Source organism: the organism of the source record quoted next, unplaced genomic scaffold, assembly GCF_019419815.1.
Source record: "Pyrus x bretschneideri cultivar Hongxiangsu unplaced genomic scaffold, Pyrus_bretschneideri_v1 Contig23, whole genome shotgun sequence".
Lineage (NCBI taxonomy): Eukaryota > Viridiplantae > Streptophyta > Magnoliopsida > Rosales > Rosaceae > Pyrus > Pyrus x bretschneideri.
Genome location: NW_025999535.1, coordinates 3,248,438 through 3,267,270, shown reverse-complemented (window position 1 = coordinate 3,267,270; position 18,833 = coordinate 3,248,438). Strand labels below are relative to the sequence as shown.

The window sequence follows — 18,833 nt, the reverse complement described above, 5'->3', positions numbered from 1 at the left end:
GGCCCGCGGGAAAACTGAAAAACTCGCCAGAAACTAGGTAAATTTTAAACATTCATAACTTCTTCAGTACTCAACTAAATTGAGTGATTCAAAAACAAAAATCATACTTTTTGATGAGAAAAAGAGAATGGTACCTCTCTTGACTACTAAATATCTGTGATTTGGCCGAACAACGGCTCGAAATTGGCTGTCTTGGTCTCGAGTTAGCCATTTTCAAGCCATTTTCCGGAAAAAACACGGTGATGTAGCCGTCAAAAAGGGTATCATTCTCTTCGTATCATCGAGAAGTATGATTTTCATTGTTGAATCACTTGATTTCGTTGAGTATTGAAGAAGTTAAGAACGTTTAAAGTTTACCCAGTTTCCGGCGAGTTTTCCAGTTTTTCCATGGATCAGTCACCTTTCAGACTATTTTCCAGCCATATCAGGCAACCATTGAGCTTCCAAATAGGTATAGTCTTATTGTACACTTTCCTATCTTCATTTTGATATATTATGGGTCAAATTTGGTTAAGAAACGATTGAGTTACGAAGCTTTGAAAATTGTCCAAACCTCCAGCCAATAGCTCTGGGATACTTAACGAAGTTTTTAACGGAATGACCAAAATGATGGATGGTGGACAATCTCAGGGACCATTTCTATTGATTTTTAATCTCAGAGACCAAAGTGATGTGTTATGCAAATCTCAAGGACTATTTTGGCTATTTATAAAGAACTTTTCATAGGTACGTGTTTGTATGCAGATTTGTGAATTAAATAATTAATTGCAAGTGTGCTGGCGACTGGTAACAGTGTTCTTTCTTCCTTTAGTATGTAAAATGAAAGAATGACGAAAAAATCCATGATGAAAAATATTCATGGGTGGATGATGACAGGGCCGGTCTAGAGATTTTTGAAGTCCAGGGCAACATAAAAAAATGTGCCCTCACTTTATATAAGAAAACTATATGTTTTCACAAGTAAGATAACGATAAAATTATATTTAGAAAAACACTTCAAACTTAATAATTTATAAACACGGAAAAAATAATTTATTTTGTATCGTGAGAAGGAAACAAAAAAAAACTCCGGGTTTACAAGTAAATAGATATGAGTTTTGTTTTCTATTTGAACTTTTAAAGTGTTTTTGTATAAATCATGAGGTGTTTTTTCTTATTTACTAACCTTGTCAATATGGGACTAAAAATATAATGATGTTTTTGAGTCTTTAATTGATATGTATAAGTAATAAATGGGTACTAAATTAAACTTTTTGATGACATGTCATATGATTTGCAAATTTGGTATAAAAATTTGGTCAACGCATGACTCTTTGTTGAATAGTAGACTTGAATTTGAACAAATGTTTACAAATAACAACCTACATAGGTACTAGCTGCTAATTAAAAATAAATTAACCAAACAAAAATTTGTAAAAATTGAAAATAATAAACATGCACTTAGCATTTTGAACTTAGGAGCTCTCGTTAATTTTAAACAACAAAAACCATTGATTCTAATTAAACTTCTTGATCATTTAGTCGAATTTTATATATTTATACTCTTATGATGAAAAGAAATTTGTAAAAAGTAAAAAATAAATAAGCACACATGTTGTTTTGAACTCAAGACCTCCTCATTAATTTCAAACAACAAAACCATCAATTCTAGTTCAATTTCTTTGTCATTGAACCAAGTTTTATAAATTTATATTCTTATGAAAACATATATAAATATGCCGCACTAATAATTTTGATGCCCTCAATTATTTTGGGCCCCGAACGGTCGCCTTGCTAGCATTGGGCCTGGGCTAGCCCTGGATGGTGACTTGAAATTTTCCACACATGATTGGAGAAAGCTGCATGCATCCGTGTTATTTCTACACACATGTTGGTTCACGGAATTAGATCCCATCTGGATCCACTTTGGATCCTCATATCTTAGTCATTCATCGTGTATCGTGCGGTCAGAAATCATTTGACTTTTTTTATTTAAAATTAAACACAAATAGTATCTAATGAAAACTAACCGCATGATGTACGATGAACGGTTAGGATGGGATCCCCACAAAGTGGATCCAGAGAGGATCCTCTTTCTTCGGTTCACATTTTTTTGGTGAGGCTCACACACTTCAACAATCTGAACCGTTTATTTTTCAAATTGCACCTTATAAATCATTCGTACTAAATATTAGCCAAATCGTAAATATTTAAGATATCTAGCTAATTGACTTCAAACAACTTGACGAATAGTATGTTCTAAAAAACATTAAAATTGTATCGTAACAACTAAATGAACAAATAATTTCGAATTAAATGAATTTTTGTAAAAATATTCTATAAATAGAGACTTAAAAAAATAAATCGATGTTTTTGATGCAATTATGAGTTCCAAACTCCATAGCCTCGAAGCTGAATTGTTTGCGATTGAATAAGTGGATTCCATTAGGTATAGCAAAGTGTATCTTATGCAGCCGTGTGAATAGCGCGGTTTTTGACTTATATTATATCATATGTTAATCAATCTTTACTTAACATGTTTAATTAATTTTTCAAATGATTTGACACAATAAAACCTATGAAAATGGTAGATCTAACAATTTCTTACACGATTTGTTAACACGACACGACAATAACGGATTTTAGGTCAACACGATAACTAATTGGGTCATAATCGGATAACAAGCTAAGAATCGCTAATAATGGGTTTCCACGCAGGTAACCCATTTCAACCTGTTAAGAAAAATGTTAGTTCGATAATTATAAACTACTACAATCCAGTGGTATTTCTCTTCACTTGTAAGAGAGGTCTTAGGTTGTCTTAGGTTTGATTCTCGCCAAAGACGAGTTTAAACCACATTATTGCTAACTCATTGTGAGGCTAAGCCCACCTCCTCTACCATGTAGACAATATCGTTTGTTCCAAAGAAACAAAAAATATACAAACTAGCCATTACGTGAGATTAAAAATTTCCAAAGCACATTAAAAATACAAAGCAATTTAAAACCGAAGCACATTATAAAATTTACAATAATTCATTTACAAGTGTGAAAAAGTATGCAAACATTCGTGATCACATCCTCTATGCTTTGACAATAGGTATATCGTCGTTTGAATTTTTAAAACACTACAAACCCTCATGAATTGTGTTTGTAAGGGAGCTCAAAATAAATAAAAATTCATAATAATTAATGTACAAGTTAAAAAAATGTGAAAGAATATACAAACGCTTATGATTGCACCCTCTACACTTAGATAATGGTTACGTCATTGTTTAGATTTTTAAAGCCTTCCAAACCCTCATGAATAGTTTTTTGTTTGACTGTAAAATTAATAATAATTAATATAGAAGTGTGAAAAATGTAAACAAAAAAATATAAATCACTCGTAATGACAAACCTTATAACTTTCGTGAAGAGCTCAACTCTAAAATCTGACACCATAACAGATAAACCCTAGATTTATATTTAATCGTGGATTGTCATTTACACCCTATTCTTCTCACCAAATTTGGGTTTTCAAATTTTCTTTTTTGAAAACATGATCTTTTTGCGGATGTAGAAAAATGAACAGTTCGGATCGCTGATATCACGTTCCGATATTTACGCTTAACTAAAATATGAGTTGATATTATGTAGTTTCTAGAAAGTTTATAAACTTCTAGCAATATTTTCACTAACCGTTGGGCCTACTGTGTCTTCAATTATGAGTATGAATATCCAAATCCCTCATGTAATGAGATTGATACAATGAGGAAATATTTTCAATCCTATTTTGCAGTGATAGCCATATTTAAACTAGGTCAACTGAAGGGTCATGGGCTAGCTGCTTCATATGCATGATGCATCTACCCATGGTATTTATTCGGTCAACCCTGATCTAGATTTATCGAGAGAATATAAGGCCATCTCCAAACGAAAGTTCTAAATATAGCTCCGTCCAGAATTATAACCTGCAAAATATTATTTTTAAATGAACAGTGTCAAACCATACTCATATATCATCTCCAACCAAAGGGGCTATATTTACTAATTTTAAGTTTATACTTTAAATTTATGGTTAATTTAATTAAACTACATTTGAATGTTTTCAAATCTAACCGTTGAATTTGAATCAATTATTGCAACTGAGGATTTGGGCCCCAGAAAAAAGGGCCAAGAGGGGGCTAAATTTGGCTAGTCTGATGCCTATTTGGCCAAATAATGGTCTGGTACTTCATAGAATTATAGCCCAGTCTTCAATTACAAATGAGTTTTTGGATAAATCAGGCTATTTTTTGGCTCTTAGACTTTTAGCCCCTTTCATTAGAGATTGCCTAATTGAGAGATTGGCAAACTATTTGATTGATCATCAACATAACTAAACTTAGCATTAAACGTACAAACTCATAAACCATTTTTACTTCCTCTATTGATATTCACTTTAATAGTGTAGAAATATTGTTGTAAAATGAATCAAAGAATGTAATTGTTATGTTTGAAATTAACAGTTCGCATGACCTTGTCTTTTTAGTCCTTGTAGATTTGATCAAGTTGATTTTCTTATTCATAATTACAGTACCAACATTAGATCACTTGCTTCAGCATAGAAACTGAAATCTTGTCATTTGTTTGCGATGAGAAGATTGCTTTACTTCGGAAAAAGAATAGAAAATATTGTATTTGCTTAGAAAATATTCTATTTGAAAACTTGTCATACATTACTTGGCAGCTAAGTTTTAATAATGCTATTTGAATGTTTTCGGGCCTAGTATATATAAAAAGTTGAGAGTGAATCTCATATTGGAAAAAGAATAGACATTGTATCTACTTATAAAGATTTGCGCTACTCTCCACCATATTAACAATTACTTTTATGATGCAACCTCAACTTCTATCATAAAATAACCGAGATCCCCTTGTTAGCAAATGTGAATTGCTATAATTAAAAATGGTGGAGTACATTGAGAGTGAATTTTACATTGATTAAAGGAGTGATGTCCTTATATAAACTTATAAGTAAGTTGAACTACTTTCCATATTGCCAATTAGTTTTATAATAGGCCCTCAACTTTCTTCGTTACTAAAAGTCATTATTTTGGTTCTCCACATTCTAATCCATAAAAAATCTCATCCTTTACGTATTGCAATGCACATTTATATTTTCCATGACATACAATCCGCTAGTTTTTTTTTTTTTGTGTTTGTTAAATTTAATCATGTGCACTACTTCATGTGACCTAATTTTTCTCTCTTGGGGACATTCAGAGCATATTTAATGGAAGATGCAAAATTATTCGAAATGAGCATTTAAATTTAATTTTTTTTCCAAAAAACGTAAGCAAAATGTATTTACGTCTTTATTTTTAAGGGGGCTCCGCTAGTTTAAGAGAGAAAAAGAAATTGAAATCTCTACATTTTTATCTTTGTATTAAAGATACTCTTACGGTCGTTCGGTTGGTTTTGTATATAAATATTTGTATTTAATTCACAACTAATGAACCTAATGAATGAAGATAATGGTGGGTATACTGTCTGCATATGAAAACATGAAAACGATAACGCGTTCTAGTCAAAACAACTATTCAAATGACGCGTACATAAAATAAAAACAATTTTATATGTGGTCGTCAATAGTAGCCTGGTCTTTGCGGACTATTCGCTGCATAACTTTCCAATAAACAAACTTTTCCAACAAGAAAAAGTGCCATATATGGTTGGAAACAGAGGAGTGGGGGTCAGCTTTAAAAGGCGGCCTAAACTTTCAATTTTTTTCAAATTAATATCTCAGCCTTAAATTGTTAACTATTTAATATTTTAGGTAGTAATGCGAAAATTTTGAAAGATGGAGTCCCTTTTTGAAAGTGACCCAACCTTTTTTGGTGTACTATGTATTTAACTGTAATTTGATTTCCTCTGGTTTTTTCGGTGTCTTCCTTTTTTATTTTTTTTTATTTTTTTGGAAGAACTTTTTGGTGTCTTTTTCCAAGGGCAAGTTAGGTAGAACATGACTTCTGTTCAAGTCCATGCAGGTCCTACGTACTCCCTCCCATCTTTCTGTTTGCTTTGCCTTTAAAACACTCATCTGATTTTCTTCTTCAGATGCCAAAGTTTGTTAAGAAAATAATGATGAATATGTTCTTCCCTCGACTTCTTCTTCATTCTCTTTTGGTGGTTTGCTTTGCAGCCCTTGCTTTCGGAGCTGCTCGATTGCCACAAGATGAAGGTAAGTTGTACATTTAACCTTAATATATATTTAATTACATGTCAAATTAGGTTGCCACAAGATGCGAATTTAATACCAAATTAGGTTGCTTATTGTGTGGCTTAACAGAATTCCCTCATCCCTTTAGGGTAAAATATATCATTGTACTAAAAAAAAATTGGTTCTTCCTTGTTAATCACCTTAATTTGTTTCATACTATAACTTTATAAACTTATTAATGGATAAAAACTTAAAATAATATATCAGTTTGGATTCATGATTCACATTTCTTGTTTACATATTAATTTTTTTTTCTATATATGGTGTAACATCTATAGTACTAATTGCACAAATATGTATATTTTGACTATATATATGCTCCATTTTATTCTTTGTAGTGCAAGCTTTAGCTGACATAGCAAAGACACTAGGGAAGACGGGCTGGGATTTCAGCGTAGATCCATGCAGCGGCCAACTTCCATGGACTAATATATCGGCAGTCAAACAATTTGAGAGTGCCGTCACCTGTAATTGCTCCTTTGACGACTCCACTGTCTGCCATGTTACCAGCATGTAAACCACTCTCTCTTTCTCTCTCTCTCTCTGATTATTTTTAAAAGATTACTCAAATTATTTGTAAATGATTACCTAAATCAAAAATCATATAATCATTAGATTAAGAGTGCTGATAGATCCATATCATTGTCCTATTTCTACACCTACAGTGTAATTTCACATATCATAAAAAAATTTAAAAAATTAAAACCGGCATGCTTCCTTAATTGCCACTACCCTAGTGCCCGCACTAGAATGGTAGAATCTCCTCCCATCTCCCATCAAATACCAAAGGGAGAATGGGGTGGTGTTTGTGGCTGGGGAGGGTGACAGATGATTGGGGACTTGATAGTCGTCAACCCATCGTGGATGATTTGGGAGGGTGATGGATTTATTTTTATTTTTGTTAGTTTTAGTTTTTCTTTATTCTCTTTTAGTTTGTTTAATTAAAATTATAACAAATATATAAATATGGAATTAAAAGCTTTTGCTAAAAGGATAAATATGTGATTAGCATTTTCATTAAAAGGTTGGTGGGAAAATAAGCAAATGTGATGGTTTTAGTAGCATTCTAGATTAAATGACGGTCAATTTCTTACTTTTTGGAAGCACCTTATATTTTGTCGTCAAATTAAATTATATACCTTAAAGCATCCCCAAAAGGAGATCAAATTTTAGACATAAAATTTAAATTTGAAAGCTTACGTGGCACTTTTATCGTATTTAAAGTTTTGTTCTCTATCAGATATTTCAATTTAAACTATTATTTATTACATTATTTATTGTCAACAATTGTAACGGAATTGAAGTTGTTGTCAAATTTGAAAGTAACCACCTTTGCTGCAAATCAACGTCAAGTTAGATAAGAATTGACATTTCAGTTGGAAAACATAAGTATTGTCCTTGCATTTTTTTTTTTTTTTTTGTTATTTTCTGATATGGACTTTTTGACATCTATTTGGGAGATGTTTAGTGATTTCAAACTTATTTAGTGTTTTGCAAGGATAACTTACGAATGAAGATTTTAGGCTTAAATGTTAAATGGTCCATGTTTTAACCAATCAATCGATTTAGTTCCCGTGTTTTCAGTTAAGCCAAATTAGTTCATGTGTTTTCAATTTAGGCAAATTAGTCCATGTGTTTATATTTATTTGCTAATTCAAGATAATTTTTTAAATGATGGTTACAAAGAACATGGGCCTAACTTCATCAGATGAGACATCACGTAGCCTTCCCAAAATTGAAAGCCCTTCTTAATCGAGCGACTTCGACAGCCTTTGAATCTTACACCCGCTCCGCTCGGAGATAGAAAAGTCTACTGAAAAGTCCATTAGACAATTTCTAGAAGAAGCTGATATGCAATCCCAAGAAACAAATATCCCATCGATGCTTTTCTTACAACCCATAACATATAATTAATTACTTACTGTATATTAAATATGCAAACCAGAGAGTCGATCAGCATCTCTGATCGCCGCTGCTTGGGGACATCTCTTATATTTTGGGAGTCCTGGTGCAATTTAATGAAAAGGTCATACATATAAAAAATGATTTTTTGAACAATATATTCATACAAAATTCAACAATTAATATTTGAACTTAATTGAAATCAGTATTTCATTTTTACTAATTGAATAATCTTCAATTTTTATAAAATTATGATTTAGGGTTCATCCATGAAAAAATGGAGCACGATTGAAAGAGAGATACATAAATGCACCTGTGTTTGTGGAAGAAAGTAAACACAAGTTTTTAAGAAAAGTGAAAAAAAGTAATACACAAGTTTTTTTTATTGCTAGAAAATGGGGGAGAGGCCTGATTTTTTAAAGCGTAACACTATAAAATTCTTCTAAGCCCATCTAAATTTTTAGGGGTGTGTTTAATTGAGATTTTGAAGGTTTTAAAAAGTTAAAAATTCATAGAGCTTGATGGAGTTTTAGTTGACTTTCATAAACTCCATGTGAATTCCTTCGATGCCTGATTTCTTAACATCTAAATTACACTAAAATTCTTCTAAATCCATTAAATTCCTTAATTTTTTAAAATACTTTAAAATCTATTTTTAAGGAATACACACATAGTTTTATGGACTACTTAAAATCATAATTGAATACATCCAAATGAACTTCTACGGAAGCAATTCTTAACAAGCTAAGTTGGTTAAAAGTTTTCGCCCTTACACCCCAAGTCCCGTGTTTGAATTCCCCTTGTGTAGTTTAAATGAGTTTAGTGTAAATTGTCCTATCACGTTGCCAAAAAGACAAATAATTCCAAACGGTTATTCAATTACAACTACTTTCTTTTTCAAATCCATTCTAGAAAAAAAATTCTCAGAACCCCTTCTTGTTCATTTGTGCCCGAAATTTATAGTGTTTTCCAGATTCCTCTATCTAAATTTCTAAAAATATTTTATGAACTAGCAACCGGTTCATTTGGAAGTGTCGCATCCCAATTCTATGCAGCTGTTTGATGCAGTTTTAAAAATGCAGAAATAATCTCTGCCACGCACACTTGCAGTGCAGTGGAAAGTGTGTAGAACTCATACTGCTGCTCTATGCTGTATGCGAGCATCATTCTTCCCTTGAAAACTTAGAAATATGTATCAACATAGTTATTAGTAACAAAAACCAGAAGCACACCCAACTGTTTGTGTAATTATGCAAGTTGTATTCTTTCTAGGGACATTCACCATTCATCCTTTCCCCTTTGGTATTTTAGTGCTTTCTTTTCCTTATAGTCACATTAACGGTTCTTTGTTAATTTGTGTTCAAGCAGAGTTTTGAAAACTCAGGATTTGCCAGGAACACTCCCACGAGAAATGGTCAGGCTCAAATATCTGCAAGTAATGTAAGAACTTGGACGTCATGCAAATGATCTGTTCTTTCACATCTAAGTTGCCTGTATGTCTGTTTCCAATGAGACAATGGCTAATTTCTTTCATTCTTCTTCAGCGACCTCACCCGGAACTACCTGAATGGTACCATCCCTCCAGAATGGGGCTCCCTTCGACTTGTCAACATGTACTATCTTTCTTGCTCTGCATCTATGCATATGCGATATTCTCATTGTATTAGAATTTTTTTTTTTTTTTTTTCAGTTTTCTTCAGCCATTTATTTCTTAAGCTATGAAGCTATTCCATGGGCGTTGTTCCTACTTCATATTTGTGTCCCTTCAGTGGTCATGAGCCATTTGAATCATAAAAACTGAATCTAATTGTGACATACGAGTTGTGTTGCAGCTCCCTTATTGGAAATCGTTTGACAGGTCCTATCCCGGTAGAGTTTGCAAACATCACCACCCTGCAGAGTTTGTGAGTGATGATTACACATTTTTTATGGATATCCTTAGGGATCTTTCAAAATCAATGGATCAATGGAATTGATTTTGTTTTGTGTAGGGACCTCAGTTCCAACTTTCTCTCTGAACCTCTCCCTGAGGAGCTTGGGAATTTCCCACACATGGAAAGAATGTAAGATTGTCTTATTCAAATTTTACTGTGATTAAAATATTTTGGTTTGTTTGGATTTGCTTCTCTGTAGACAGATGCTGTATTTTTCACCAGTAAATCATCCACTTCCTAATTGTTATATCTGTTTTATTGTTAGGCTTCTTTCTTCAAACAAGTTCACTGGGTATTTGCCAGATTCATTTGCAAACCTTATCACATTAAAGGACTTGTAAGCTTCTGTTGTTCTTTTGTTCTTGAAGATTTCCTAAGCACCCAACTAAATTTTTTTCTGAATTCTGAGACTAATTGGAACTATTTCCCTTTTGCGAATCACTATGCAGTCGGATCGGTGACACGAACTTTTCTGGGGAGATACCTAAATTTATTGAGAAGTGGACAAATCTTGAAAAACTGTTGAGTGTTTTCCTTTTGGGTGTCATCTTTTCTGCTACTTGATTCTCAATATCATCACTAATTCAAATGTTATGACTTGTTAAAACAGTGTGATTCAGGGTAGTGGTTTGACGGGGAAAATTCCTGGCGGCATCTCTCTGTTGACAAGCTTAACTGACTTGTTAGTATATCTCGTATCTGTTTATAAGTACAGAACAATTAGCAATATAGTAGTTTCTGTTCATATCTCAATTTTGACATGCAGGAGAATTACTGACTTGATTGGACCTGAATTAAACTTCCCTCAGCTCGACAATATGAAAAACATGAGGACACTGTGAGTTAAGGCTTCCATGAAACACAATTTTTCTCCGTACATGAAATCTTTTTGCAACCTCAAAGTTTTGGTGTTTCTGTTACAGGATGTTGAGGAGTTGCAATATTATCGGAGGGCTACCTCCATATCTCGGGCAAATGCCTAAATTGAATACTTTGTAAGTAGAAACGTCTCTGTCCCTATTTTTACCGTCTTCAGATAAAAAAAATTTCTTCCAGATGTTATTATACTGACTAAGAGATTATTACAATGACTTGGACGATGTTGGAGGGACTTTATGTTTCTGTATTTATAAAACCATCTCAAAACCTTGGGGATAAAGCCAAAAAATTTTAAGTCATAACCCAACAATTCTGCTCTCCTAAGATCCTTGTTTTGAGAACATGTAAGGATTAAATATATATTAGCCACAAGATTATGTTAATTTAGATCCAAAGGCTTAAAATATTTGACAACTTAAAATAATGACCTTAAGGAGAGCAAGACTCCATAACCCAAAAACTACTTTTCTCCTCCAATTTTAGCCCGAGATTATTAAATAATGACTTTAGCCTAATTTTTTATTTTCGGTAACTTTTAAAAAAAAAAAAAAAAAATTTACGTGTATTATCCTAATTTATTTTTATGAACAATTTAATTTAAAAATATTCAAATTATGATAAGTTATCATAAAAATACATAGGTATTTATAATGTTTCAAGTGAAATTTGATTTAAATTATTTTAAACGTTAGATTTAATTTTCAGCCGTCCAATCTTTTTTTTAATTTAAAGCTTACATTTTAAGTTTTATCTCATGGGTTGGAGATGGTCTAAAAGAACAGCTTTTGAGATGGCATTTCCCTCTCGGAGAGCATATCTAAACTGCATTTGCAATTTGTTTGTGCAGAGACCTCAGCTATAATAAGCTGACCGGAGAAATTCCAAGCAGCTTCGCTAGTCTAGCAAATGCGGATTATATGTAAGCAATTTGAATGACCAATCTAGTCTTTATCACACGAAATTCACGCAGACATTCTTCATGGTTTTGTACTTTTGTTACACCCCAGCCTGACAAGCTGGAAATTTATTTAATAACAATTTGACTTGCACAAAATTCAGACAGAGGGTTTTGCCACACTGCAGTCTGACGAGCTGGAAGTGTTACTAATCACGCTTACTATAATTAAGGACTCACAGGTTAAGCTAGAACAAAACGTTAATACTCGAGCGAATAACTGACACTAGATGGTCACAATGAAAACAAACAAACTAAGAAAACTGATTAACCACTACCATTGAACTGACTTGCATATTCATCTTGATTTTAGTTAGACCAAGTCGGATTTTGATTCAAATATGGTCACCAAAAGTACTGAAAACAACACCAAAATTGACATGAGATGATATTGGTAAATTTGTTAGTCATAATATATCTCAACAGTTAACTCTTAAAAGTTAAATTGATCTTTTAGCTTACATCCAGAACATTTGCTTGAGTTAGTTCTCATATTTTCCCTTTTCATCTAACAACATCTATGAAATCGAAGAGAGAGAATGATAAATTTTTACCTCTGGGTGTGTCGACTTGAAGATCACAGGTTTGATCTTTGGATCCGCTCGTGTGCAGCCTTAATCTCGCGAGATTGCTGGCGAGACTAAGAATGGCGAGAGAGGGAATCGGCGGGGGATTTGACGGAAATTACAGAGTGAGAAAAGGGAGGGATGGGAGGATTTGATGGATGGTTACAGAGAGAGAGTCGGGAGAGGAAAAGAGGGAATGAAAAGGGGATGGAAACGGACGGAAAAGTAGTCGAAGCAGTGCAATCCACGATGATTGACGAGTGGGCCCCCTTCCACTGTGCAAAGCGGTGGCAATTTCGTAAATAAATTGAAATTTCCACTCTGAACGGCAGTAAAGAGGCGGTGGCAGTTTTGTGAATAAAGTGAAATTCGGCTCAAGTCACTATTTATTTGTACACTGCAATTTCTTCCTCTTCTATAGACTAAAGTAATTTTTATCAGCACGGAAAGATTTTATTAAAATCTCAATTTTTTAGCTTATACACCTTTCTAGTAGTTCATAATTTCATTGCATATTAAGTCTATAGTATACCCCTTGGATGTGTCTTTTAGATGCAAATACTGATATAATGCACTCAAAGTTGGCAATTCAAATTTTCAAATCTTACTCATGAAATTCGTAAGGATAAACACTACATTCTTGACTAAATTTTTTCTATATCCATTATGTCTAGATTCTTAACTGGAAACTTGTTGACTGGATCCGTGCCTACTTGGCCGACAGGCTACGTGTAAGCTTCTCTTCCAAATGCTACTCTTTTGTTACTTAGTATGGAATTTTATGCTGACCGGACCCATGCCTGCTTGGCGGATGGGCAATATGTAAGCTTTGCTTTCAAATGCTTCCCTCTAATAACTTAGTAAGGTATTTACGACGTCTACAGTTAGAAATTTCTGCTATATACTACTCGAATTGATATAAAAAACGGCGGTCAATCCATCTTATTTCCTACTCTTTAATTACTTAGTAAGCTATTTCTATTCGCATATCAAATCTGTAAATTAGTTTACATAGTAGCCGTTTTTGCGCAGTGATCTTTCATTTAACGTGTTCACCATATGGAACACAAGTTGTCAATCAAAGGGCTTGTAAGAATTTCTTCATTAGCTTGAGTTTTGTTGTTTATGTCTGGTGGAACAAGCTTAACTTTTCAACTTGTGATTCTACAGGAACTTGTTTGACAGCAATAGTTCGTAAGTTTCAAATTAATCCTCGAAAAAGCATTAATCTATAAATTTAATTGGCATTCCAACTGTGTATTTCTTAGTTTTTTGTTTTGTAACTTATTCACATTTATGATGTTATCTTGCTGACCTTTTTTTATGGACCCTGCATTATTATATGAGCAGAGGAGGTTCATGTTCCACAGCTGCAAAATGTCCAAAAAGTAAGTTGGGATCCCACATGTTGCTGCAAGATATATTTGTTCTGATGTTCTTTTGTTTGGGGGAGTGGGAGATCACTTGTAAGGCCATACTCTGTTATTTTTATCTTATGACCCACAACCACAAGCAGCTTTACATTCATTCATCGTTCTTCCGAACATTCCCATGCAAAAGGGAATTAAATATTGCCATTCTTTTGTGTTCAGAAGTTGCTTCAGTGGCTGCTAATCTCTGTTTACTTTTTTTTTTTTTTTTTTTTTTGTAGCTATGTACTCCTCCTTTCATATTAATTGTGGTGGTAAAGAAGTAACCATTGAAAATAAAACATATGAGGATGACACATTTTCAGCTGGACCTTCATCATTTTACCAGAGCAGAACAAACTGGGCATTAAGCAGCACCGGTTACTTCCCTGATGATGACCACCCTACGGACAACTTTATATGGACTAATGACTCTATACTCTCTATGGCCAATCCTCAACTTTACATGAACGCACGGCTTTCTCCCATCTCTCTAACTTACTTTGGGTCTTGTCTGCAAAATGGAATATACACCGTAAAACTCCATTTTGCAGAGTTAATGTTTAGAAACGGAAACACATATAAAAGCCTGGGAAGGCGAGTATTTGATATTTACATTCAGGTAGAAAGCTGCACTATCATTGTATTTTGATTGTCTAATTTTGGTCAGTTCAAATTTTTACTTTGACAATTATGAAATGTTAGGTAACTAAATTCGTAACGTTGCAGGATATGCTAGTACGGCAGAATTTCAATATTATGGATGACGCTAGTGGGTTTGGTAATGTAGTCATACTAAAGTTCGTCGCTATTGTAACTAGTCGTACCTTGAAGATCCATTTCAATTGGGCTGGCAAAGGGACGACAGGCATCCCTGTTGGAGGAGTCTATGGTCCTCTTATATCAGCTATTTCGGTGGAACGTGCAGGTAAGTTTACACCGCTCTGAACTTCTTACTGATATTTGTCCACCGCTGGGAGTTTTCAGCGCATCAAATATCATTTTAGGCATTAATATTTCAACACAATTTATAAGAGATCCGAATCTAGTTAGTTGTCACTTAATACTATGGTCTAGTGATATTCCTCTTCACATGTAAGTGAGAGGTCTTGGGTACGGATCTCCTGAATGGTGAGTTCACAACCGATTTATTGCCCACCCCTGTAGATATATCATTGTATAAGAGAAAGGTAAATAAATTAAAAAAGAGAAATCCGACTCTAGTTTAGCAGGGTTCTTCCTTTCTTCTTCTGTTTCTTTTCCTTGTTTGAGTCAAGAGTTTGAAGGAATCTTCTCTGTTCAACTTTCCTATCACAAAAATGCAACAAAATTCAACCTTGAGGGTATTTTAAGTAGTTACAGGAACTTATCCTTTTCACTGAAGGAGCCATAAAATATGACAGCAGAATTATGTCATTTACGATCCACTTGTGTTTGGGTTCTGCCAAATAATTGAATCTTTTGTTTCTTTGTGCATTGGGTAGCGGGTTGGATAATGCACTTTCTTATCTATACATTTACATTTACTATCTTACAAAGATGATCTTCTTTTTGCAGTCGACAATAGCTCAACAAAAAATGGAAGTAGCATATCACCTGGTGTAGGTGTAGGTGCAGTGGTTGGATTGTGGCCGGAGGAATCTTTATTATATTAGTGATACTTAGTATTCTTTGGAGGAGAGGCTCCCTAGGACAACAAAAGACATTGGAGGATGGTATTTGCACTGTTCTTATACTTGTCTCTTCTTTTTAGTAAATTAGGAAACAAAAAACACCCTAAAGCTATATACGTTTATGTTTATGTTGAAACCCATGATGCTCCTACAGTATATGTTTATGTTGAAACTCATGATGCAAGTGTGCAGCGAATAGCTTTACTTGTTAAATTCTAGGTCTTGAATCAGTCACGGTGCTCACAGAACATTAAGAATAAGAAATGCTATCATTCTGAAAGTTCTTTTAGACACAATTTCTTATGTGAGTTTACTTCTTACACAGATTTGAAGGGTGTGGACCTGCAAACTGGTAAGTTTACATTCAAGCAACTCAAAGCTGCCACAACCAACTTTGACAAAGCAAATAAGATTGGCGAAGGTGGTTTTGGTTCCGTTTATAAGGTATTCTTTTGAACCAATAATTTCCATGTATATATTTGTTTCATATTTTTTAATTTGATTAATAATAGTCATCCTAATTAAAGTTAATTTCTCAAATGTAGGGCATTCTAGCAGATGGCACCATGATTGCTGTTAAGCAGCTTTCTTCCAAATCAAAGCAAGGGAATCGTGAATTTGTGAATGAGATAGGCATGATTTCTGCTTTGCAACACCCTCATCTTGTTAGCCTCTACGGATGTTGTATTGAAGGAAATCAACTATTGCTTGTCTACGAGTACATGGAAAATAATAGCGTTGCTCATGCTTTGTTCGGTAAGTTCATTTGGTTCATGCAAATGGGTATAATAAATCTTATGCACACAAATTATATATGTTGTTAGTTATGGCTAATTTTGATTAATTTGAAAAATTGAAGGGGCAGGAGAAAGTCGTTTGAAGTTGGATTGGCCAACAAGGCACAAGATCTGCATTGGTATAGCGAGAGGTCTGGCTCACCTCCATGAGGAATCAAGATTGAAGGTCGTTCATAGAGATATAAAGGCAACTAATGTGTTGCTTGATAAAAATCTAAACCCAAAAATATCTGACTTTGGATTAGCCAAACTTGATGAAGAAGATAATACACACATTAGCACTCGTATTGCTGGAACTTTGTAAGTGCCTATGTTTTTACTTTGTTTACTTTTGTTTTGATTCTTTCGTCCCTAACCAAACGGAAAGTTTTCTACCTTACGAAAATTTCAACCAAGATCTTTGATGTTAAATAAACTTGAAGGCCAGATTTGTCATATAGCTATTGTATTGTTGTTAAACTTTCAATTAAAGTATAAAAACCCTGCTTTCTAAAGCTTGGTATTATTTTAGAATTCTTTTAGCTAAATATGGGGGAAATGATTTTATGATTTTGCAGTGGCTATATGGCACCTGAATATGCAATGCGGGGTTATTTGACTGATAAAGCAGATGTTTATAGTTTTGGAATTCTTGTATTGGAGATTGTTAGTGGGAGGAACAACACAAGTTACCGAACAAAGGCAGAATGCTTTTATCTTCTTGATTGGGTAACTTGAATCTAACTGCATCCTAATTGAACTTCAAATTTTGTTGATGCTATTAACCCTAGATAGAAATCGACTTATATTCCGCGGGTAAAAGTTTTAAAGATTATCCAAAATCAGGTCATCATACTATTGCTTCATTTGCTATTTATTTTGTCTATAACACCAAAAAAAAAGGTTATTAGTGTCCTTTACTATATATAGCTTATACATGTCAAGGTTCTCGAATCAATAAAGGTTCGTTCGTGTTTCTAGGCAACTCTCCTTAAAGCGCAAGGGAATTTGTTGGATCTAGTGGATCCACGGTTGGGTTCAAACTTCAACAAAAAAGAGATGATGGTTACAATCAATGTGGCTCTCCTTTGCTCTAGTGTCACTTCAGCAGTTAGGCCTACTATGTCTTCAGTTGTGAGCATGCTTGAAGGCAGGGTTGCTGTTCAGGAGCTAGTCTCAGATCCAAATCCCTCAAGTAATGAGATCGATGCGATGAGGAACCATTTTCAATCCTATTTAGAAGGGAGTGCAGGTGAGAGCCAGATACAAACCGAGTCAATTGAAGAGCCAAGCACTATTTCATATGCGTCTGGTCATGATCTTTATCCAATCAATCCTGATTCGAACTACAGAGAGAACATAAATAAGAGAAATTGGGAAACTGTTTGATTGATGATTGTCAACATATTATTTTTGAAAGAAGGATAGTTATTTTTTTAAGAGTTTATAAATATTGGTGAAATAAGAATTAAAGAAGTTTCCAGCATAATAATTGTTAAGTGTGAAATCAACGGTTTCCATGAACTTGTCTTTTTAGTTCTTGTAATTTTGATAAAACTGATTTTCTTATTTTATAACTGCAATATTGGATCAACGTGCTTTAGCATAGAAACTGAAATATTTAGTCATTGTGTCCATGATAAGATTGCATTACAACGACATAATTTAAAACTAAACTTTTGTCAGACGTGTATTTAACTCTTTGTAATTTTACTTGTCAGTTAAACTTTGGCATCGCTGATAATTAAATGTTTTCGTGCTCAAACAAAAGTGAGCTACAAAACAATGTGCTTTGGTACTTGTTATGCAGTATCAGTATGTCTTCGGAAGGCATGAGGTAGTAGATTTAGATGGTTAAAGGTCAAGGGGATGAGATGAAGTCACCTTGGCTAGCTTTTCTCGATCTCCAACGATCAAAATGGAACTTAAAACTTTTTGTACAACTTTACGACTCTTCAAAATCTAAATTCTAAAAGAAAAATGTGCATTCAAAAAATTGAAGATCACATTGCGATCATTGTGGGAATCAACATTAAAATGAACTTACTATGCAACAAGAGCCCGAGAATGATATTTTCACCAAACTTTGTGTTGGAACACCCATTGTCCCACATCGGCTAGGAGGGAAGAAGGAAGACAGTTTAAATAGAAATACCCATCTCTAACTAATATCGAGGCCTTTTGTGATAAAACTCCACACCTAAGGACAATATCGGTGTTGTTGGGGTGGGCCCTCGGCCCGTCGACCTGAAAAATTCTACATGGTATCAGAACCAAGGGACGGGCCCGTACTGCCACGTGATTGGGTGGGTCCCCGTTTGGCCCCGACCGATGGGTGGGTCCCGACATGGCTCCACGTAGGCCAAAGATATAATGTGATTGGGTGGGTCCCCATTTGGCCCCACGCAATGGGTGAGTCCCGACATGGCTCCACGTGGTGGGTCCACATGTGACCCATAACTAATACCCCACACCTGAGAATTGTGCAGGTGGGTAGGCCAAAGATGTAATGTGAT

The 18,833-nt window shown here is 34.2% G+C and overlaps 1 protein-coding gene across 1 annotated transcript; it reads left to right on the top strand.

The window, feature by feature from the left end:
- Positions 1–5,969: 5,969 nt before the first annotated feature.
- Positions 5,970–17,911, top strand: LOC103926858 (probable leucine-rich repeat receptor-like serine/threonine-protein kinase At3g14840). The gene is given in 25 exon segments (XM_048585918.1): positions 5,970–6,184; positions 6,562–6,736; positions 9,494–9,565; positions 9,670–9,738; positions 9,958–10,029; positions 10,117–10,188; positions 10,325–10,396; positions 10,509–10,580; positions 10,670–10,741; positions 10,826–10,897; positions 10,983–11,054; positions 11,786–11,857; positions 13,134–13,190; positions 13,492–13,548; positions 13,630–13,653; positions 13,810–13,847; positions 14,111–14,490; positions 14,598–14,796; positions 15,426–15,491; positions 15,494–15,583; positions 15,867–15,985; positions 16,087–16,297; positions 16,401–16,638; positions 16,896–17,046; positions 17,299–17,911. Coding segments are annotated over 25 exon segments (3,054 nt in total). The 5' UTR covers positions 5,970–6,060; the 3' UTR covers positions 17,707–17,911.
- Positions 17,912–18,833: the final 922 nt, after the last annotated feature.